This window comes from Wasmannia auropunctata, unplaced genomic scaffold (genome assembly GCF_000956235.1).
Source record: "Wasmannia auropunctata unplaced genomic scaffold, wasmannia.A_1.0 LD336048.1, whole genome shotgun sequence".
In the NCBI taxonomy this organism is placed as follows: Eukaryota; Metazoa; Arthropoda; class Insecta; order Hymenoptera; family Formicidae; genus Wasmannia; species Wasmannia auropunctata.
In genome coordinates this window covers 20,569-28,159 of record NW_012026842.1, presented here as the reverse complement: position 1 = coordinate 28,159, position 7,591 = coordinate 20,569, and the positions used below count along the sequence as shown (strand labels likewise).

The 7,591-nt window shown below is 37.6% G+C and overlaps 1 protein-coding gene across 1 annotated transcript in view; it reads right to left on the bottom strand.

Moving 5' to 3' along the window:
* The window catches only part of LOC105451631, a 29,031-nt gene that overhangs the window by 8,394 nt on the left and 13,046 nt on the right, over positions 1 to 7,591 (bottom strand). The window contains exons 2-3 of the mRNA XM_011692201.1: positions 6,176 to 6,283; positions 5,961 to 6,113 (exon numbers count right to left, since the gene is read on the bottom strand). Of these exons, the coding sequence (XP_011690503.1) occupies positions 5,961 to 6,113; positions 6,176 to 6,283 (261 nt within the window). The remainder of the gene's footprint in view (positions 1 to 5,960; positions 6,114 to 6,175; positions 6,284 to 7,591) is intronic.

The window sequence follows — 7,591 nt, the reverse complement described above, 5'->3', positions numbered from 1 at the left end:
GTTAAATTGTCACATGAAGATAGGATCACTTGACACTGCGATTTTCCAACGAACGATCTCACAGCGAGCGATAAGCGACCTTAGTGCGAGCGAAAAGAACAAAGCGCTAATGTAAAGTATAAAGAAAAAAATTATATTTTTGTATTTTTACCTACTGAAGATGGCTCAATGCGGAGCCGAAACGTTTGGGTAATAATTATTATTGTTAAATATATGTAATTTTAGCACTAACTTCGTGCAAGGCTCACTAGCCCTTCATTTGATACTTCTTAATTAAAATTAGTTTAATATGCAAAAGGTATATAAGTGTAAATATTATTAACCAATGTAAAGACTTTTCTAAACATTGCAAAAAATTAATATAATATAAAATCAATAACTATTCGAAGAAATGAATTTCATGGATAAAGTAATCTTCTAATTGAAACATTAAATCTTATTTTAAGTAATTAAATCTTTTAATTCTTCAATTTTTTACTGTTTTGGATAATTTCTACGGATCTTAAATATATCTTAAATACCGCCCATTAATTATATAACATTAATCCTTTTAAAAAAAATTGAATCAAAAAGTCCTGAAAGATTTTTTTCTATAATCTCAATGAAACTATTACATTTATTACAGTAATTGTAGAAGCATTTGTAGACGATATAGTTCTTAAATAGCATTAATCATGTAGCGCCATTCCTTATAAAAAATTCAACAAAAAATCTTGAATCATTTTTCTCTACTGCTCAATGAAACAGTAATTACTGTAGTCAAATTACAAATATGTGAATATATTTTAAAAGATAAGGTACAGAAAGTGGTGAGACGCGTTCGCCTTAACGCTATGCTTATGACGACTGTCACTGCTGTCGAAAACCCTTGACGACCAAACCTCGCTTTTTTTATAACAACCAAAAATCACTGCCGATCGAGATCGGGCGGTGACTGCCACCTATTGTAACGCGCGCAGTTCAGAGGCGTAAAGCAACGCAGGACAACGCATCAAGCGTACTGCACATCCTGCAAACTCGGCCATTCTGTACAGTATTTGTCCTCGAATGCCTATTCTAATACAGATCAAAATATCTAATACAGATCAAATTCTATTTTCTTATATACTAAATCTTATTTAACATGTATGAACGCTTAAAGTATATCTTTTTCTGTTTTCTATTCATCGTTCTCTATGTCCTCATCCTTTTCGTCATAAGTATGACTTCATATAATCGACTGCTATTGAAGTTTTTTGAGGTCCCTCATGATCGCCTATTTTCAAGACAATATACCGATTGTTTTACATCGCTCTAATTACACGGTATGGACCTAAAAATTTATTACGAAATTTGAGCCCTGGACCTAACTGCGTTCGCTTGATCGCGACGAGATCTCCTTCTTCATACATCCGCGCTTTTTTTCTTTTTTTATTAAAGTTTCTTAAATTTTCTTGTTAAACTTCGGTAATTTTTCTTTTCGCTTCCTGACGGATATCATCGCGCTCCAGCTCAAACATTCGCGTCCATTCACTTTCGATCATTTCGCGTATTTGTGGATCTTTTTTTAGGCGTATATGAGTACCAAACATTAATTGGAATGGTGTTCGGCCTGTGCTTCGTCGACTCGGAACAGCATTTAAATACTTTTGCGCGATTATTACGAATTGAAACCATTCTTCTGGTTTCGGTGTCGATAATTTCTTTAAAAGCGGTATAAGTGTACGATTTACTCTCTCTACTTGTCCGTTACCTCTAGGGATTCTCGCAGATATGAGAAAATGCTAGATCTTCTCTTCGTCATAATATTCCTTAAAGGCACCGGATGAAAATGCAGTTCCGCACTCTGAAATAATTCTACGCGGATTACCAAATAGAGCAGACTGTTTCCGCAAGCGATCAAGCACTACGGCGGTATCGGTCGACTTAGCAGCGTATAACCATACAAATTTGCTAAACGCATCTACTACCATGAAAATATATCGATAACTTTTCTTTGTACTGGGCATCGGACCCAGATGATCAATATGTACGTGTCTAAAGGTACGTCGCCTTTATTAATTATATTTAGCACTCTATCTTGTTTACCCTGCTTTCGTTCGGCTAAAATACAATTAATACAACCTGTTATCACTTTTTCAATCTTTGATTGCATTTCTTTAAACCAATAATCTTTGATTAACAGCGCTTACGTTTTATCAATCGCGAAATCCCTTTACTCATGCACCTGTCTAACTATCGAGGTTTGTAACACTTTCGATACTACTAACAATAAATCGCTACCTTTGTCTCGATATAGCAAATTATTCTTAACCACATAATCTTTCGTTTTATCATGCACTACTAATTCAATAATCCTCTGCAAATCCCGATCGGTTCTCTGAGCCTTCTTGAATCTAGCAATTAAGCTGTCGTAACTTTAGTTAATAAGTAATGCCTCTGAAAGGGGGTTTCTGCTTAACGCATCTACATGCATCATATTCTTTCCCGACTTATGTTGGATTTATAGTCAAATTCTTCTATCGCGAGGGCTCAACGAGCCACACATACGCATAAATCCTTTTTTCTCATCGTTAGGATAAACGCCTTGCAGTCGGTAATAATTTTAAAGGGGATTCCCAACAGATAGACTCTGAACTTCCTTAGAGATTTAATAATTGCAAGTACCTCCAGCTCATAGCTAGTATATTTTTCTTCAGCGGAGGTAGTCTTTCCACTTGCGTAATAAATTGGATGGAAAGTATTATCTGAAGAATCTTTTTGCAACAAAATCGCGCCGTAGCCAAATTTGGAAGCGTCCGTGTGAAGCTCTGTTTCGGCACCATATCAATACAATCTTAAACCGGGTTTATTGCTCAACACGTGTTTCAAACTTAAAAAATGCTCGCATCTTATCTTCTCTAAATCGAAATTCAATGTCGTTTTTGAGGAGGTTTGTTAATGGCCTAGCTATTATTGAATATCGAAAAATAAACTTTCGGAAAAATCCAAGGGTAAGACCCAAAAAACTTTATACGTCGCAAGCATACTTCGGGACTGGAAACTTCATAACGGCACTAGTTTTATGTTTGGAGGGTCGCACGGTTCCATTTCTATAATGTGTCCCAAATATTCGATTTTTGCCTGAAGGAAACGACACTTATTCCAATTAAAGAGCAAACCAGCCTGACTTGATACCTGCAATATGCGTCTTAAATCATTAATTGCTTGCTCGGTATTTTGCAAAGGAATAATTAGATCGTCCATATAAGTTAGCACGATTCCTTCGTTTATTAAATCTTTGAACACGGCATTTACGAATTTTTAAAACACTGCCGGAGAGTTACAGAGTCCGAACGGCATTCCTGTGAACTCATATTGACCATTCGGTATAATAAAGGAGATATATTTTCTACTTTCCTTAGCTACGTCAACATAGAAGAATCCATTTCTTAAGTCTAATACTGAAAACTTTAGCACCTTGTAACCGATCTAGTTGATCCTCAATTAGCGGCAGCGGGTATCGATCTTTTACAATCTTTTCATTTAATTTTCTGTATTCTACGTAAAAATTCTTGTATAGTCATTTTTTTTTACTAACACAATAGGACTCGCGTATTCTAAAACTGAAGGTCTGATAATATTGTCATTTAGCCATGTCTTTAACTGCCTATCTACCTCCTCTTTCTCCGGCTGAGACAACTACCTACGCGGTCTATGATAGATTGGAATGTCGTCTTTCAAAATTAGTGTCATCTTGACTCCGACTTCTCGCGTCCCCTTAGGCTCGCGCATAATCTCGCGCAATTTTTTTTATTTTCTGACGAGCATCTTTCTCCGTATGTACGAAAAATTGGGTCGCTCAGCATTCTCTATTGCATCTATTTTAAACACTTCGGGCATATGCGCGATAATCTTACAATTGTAACTCGTCCCCCTACGGAATGTAATTCGACTTGATTCAAGAAGTCAGCGCCGATCAGGATCGCGCACTTCATTATTTGATTATTAACAACGTGAAAAACAATCTTATATATCTCGCCAACGTTTGCCGCGAAAGAGCCGTAAGTACTGTTATTCGCCACACCTACACCATCAAAACGTACCTTGTTTTTTTAATTCTGGGCAGCCTAATTTTTTTGTAACAATCTCGATTAATTAGGCTCAGATCACTTCCAATGTCTATAACACTAACAAAATGTTGACTCGCAATTTCTATTTCTTTTAACTGCTTTTGCCGCGAATTATCAAAAATTACATACGCGGTTTTTTTCTGCGTTTTTACTCCCGTACATAACTTTGCGATATGTCCGTACTGATTACATTTGAAACACTTGGTACCTTTGTCCTTTGACGGACACATCTTACTTATATGGTCCTTGCTACCACAATTAAAGCATCGCTTCGTTTCCGTAGAACCTGCGTCCTGTATCGTCTTCTTCCTATTGTCTTCTTGCTTTAGTTGCTTCGTCTTCGATTTTCCTTCTTTTTTTATCGCTTTGTATTGGGCAAATCTTTCCTTCAATTTTTATACCGTCTTCGCTCCGTGCAGTATCGTTTTACTAACAACGTCATCTCGGATACCCTTGATAACGTATTGAATTACCGACTAAGTGTCGACGTTCGCTTGCGCTGCGATCTCGAGCATCTTGTATAGATATTCTTGATGCGACTCGTTGGATGTTTTCTCCCATCGCGATAATTCTTGATGTACAGCGTAGCTGTTTATGATGTCGGTGAATTCTTTTGTTAATGCTCTCCGCAACTTTTTCCACGTCTTCGTGCACTTTTCATATCTGATGAATAATTTCGCTGACCCAGGAGCCGTTTCGCATACGCCACCTTTTGGATATCGGACCATTCACACAGCGCCGCCATTTCCTCGAACTCTTGAATCCACTTTTTTACGTCGATTTTGTCGTCCCCGCTGAACGCCTCTAGAGTTTCTTCAACATCACAAAATGTTAATGAGTGATATCGTCGAGATTCTCTTACTCTGTTTCACCTTCTTTCGATCAAAGCCACTTCTCCTTCGTCGCTCGAACTTGAATCATCTTCGCTCTCATCTTCTCGTCGTCCATGCGTGTCCGTATCGGAGCCTTTCTTGCTTGTCTTGCCGTGTGATTTTCCGTGTTCATGTTCTAGTTGCATGATCGCCGATAGCCTTTGAACAAGTTCATTCTTTAGTCCAGTCGTCTTCAGTCTTAAGAGACCGAATTCCCTCTTTAATTGGACCATTGTCATCTCCGCCAATTTGGCACTTAAGTAGTCGTTTATCGCACCTGGTTCCGTCATATTGTCTGAGCTGTACGTCTTAAAACTTTGTAACTGCGTCCTCGTCTTGACTCGTCTTAATGTGTCTCACTGTTCGCCTCACACTTTCAACCGTATTCCGGACGAGCTCCCAAAAACTTGTAATCAGATTACAAGTATGTGAATATATTTTAAAAGATAGGGTACAGAAAGTGGCGAGACTCGTTCGCCTTAACGCTATGCTTACGACGACTGCTGCCGAGAGCCCTTGACGACCAAGACCTCGCTTTTTTTATAACAACCGAAAATCGCTGCCGATCGAGATCGGGCGGTGACTGCCACCTATCGTAACGCGCGCAGTTCAGAGGCGCAGAGCAACGCAGGACAACGCATCGAGCGTACTGCACATCCTACATTACTGTAATGATAACTTTATTTAGCATGTGTAGAAAAAATAGTTTAGGACTTTTCGACTCAGTTTTTTTTACAAAAAATAACGTCATATAATTAGACGCTATTTAAAATACATTCTGTATTTAAAAAATTCTATTTGAAAATTTTTGTTTTTATTTGCTAATAGTATTAAATTCAAATTTTATATATTCTCTTATGTGTCTTGAATTTTCTATTTTTATAAAAATAAAATATAAATGTTACTTCAAAATAGTAGCACAATAAAGCTAAAAGTGACTGGAAAATAATAAACTTTTACTCAAATTTACTTGGCCGATTATAATTAAAATACTTACATTTGTGAACATGATTACATCGACAGGAGTAAAAACTGCGTTTACAGTCATTGGTTTTTGCATCATAATCAAAATAACATTTGTTCTCACGTGACGATCGAGACTAGAATTAGGCCATTCGCCAAAGTATATTCCATTACGAAAGTCCTCGCCCTAAATACATTCAAATTTAATTTTGAGTTATAATGTTGATTTACCAGATCATTAAAACTTACCGCATTTGTGAGGAGAGTGCCATACCACGCGTACGTAAACGTTTGGAGCAGTTTTATTAAAGCGTATGTCAGAAACGCAAATAGATTGGCAAGATCAAAACTCGAAAACTGTTGCAAATATTTAACGATTAACATTACAACAGAGAATATTTGCATAATGCGATACAACGATATACGGAAAGAAAAACTTGTAAGAGCAGTGCATTTTTGTTTTTATACTTTGAAAAATAGTAACAAAAATATAATAGTAACAAAAATTAAGAGAAAATATTTCTTTTACTAAAAATTATCTAAGCTCTCAATTTATGTAATTTATATTGTAAATTATTTCTAGTGTAATAGCTATTTATTCACTAGATGTAACGACATTCCGTGTTCGGCACAATAACTTGAAACATTAATTTAACGTCACGTTATAATTCGGGATACGGCCGTTTGATCATAAAATTCATCCGACAATTTTAGTACATCAGGAGACGCGGTAGCGGCTATATTTTTCCAATCACAATGCTGTAATAGCGATGTCCATAAGTGCATTTGATGCATACGTGCATAAAGTGCATGCATTTTTTTGCCCAATTTTATGTCATTCAGATACGTCGTCGTTGTCGTCGTCATCGTCGTCGTCTTCATCGCAAAATTTCAATCTTGTCCCCTTTGGTCTATAATTTCGCCGCCGTTGTTGTCGTCTGTTTTTCGTTAAATTTTCGTAAAATTTCATTGTTGTATAGTCTCTTTGGTCTGCTATATCATCGTCGTCGTCTTTTTCTTCACAAAATTTTAATCTTGTCCCTCGTCTCTCTCCTGACTTTCTCGTTTCTCTCACGACTTTCTCGTGTGTTTCTCTACTCTCTCGTCTCTCTCACACTCTCTTGTGGTCGTTGTCGAGGAAGTGAGTGTCTACGTGTTTGTCGTCGAGGAACTAAATGTCTAGATGTCATCTAGGTCTTCGCGGTCGAGGAAGTGAATGTCTACACGGTCGCCGTCGATGAAGTGAGTGTTTACGTATTCGCTGTCGAGGAACTAAGTGTCTAAGTGTTCGCCGTCGAGGAACTAAGTATTTTAGGTGTCGTCTAGGTCTTCGCCGTCGATGAAATAAATGTCTAGGAATTGTCTAGGCCTTCGCTGTCGAGGAAGTGAGTGTCTACGTATTCGCCGTCGACGAATTAAGTGTCTACGTGTCATCTAGGTCTTCACCATCGAAAAAGTGAATATCTACATGGTCGCCGTCGAGGAAGTGAGTGTCTACATGTTCGCCGTCGAAGGTCTAGGTATCGTCTAGGTCTTCGCCATCAAAGAAGTGAATCTCTACGTGTTTATCGTCGAGGAACTAAGTGTCTAGGTGTCGTCTAGATTTTTGCCGTCGAGGAAGTGAATGTCTACGTAGTCGTTGTCGAGGAATTAAGTGTCTTCTAG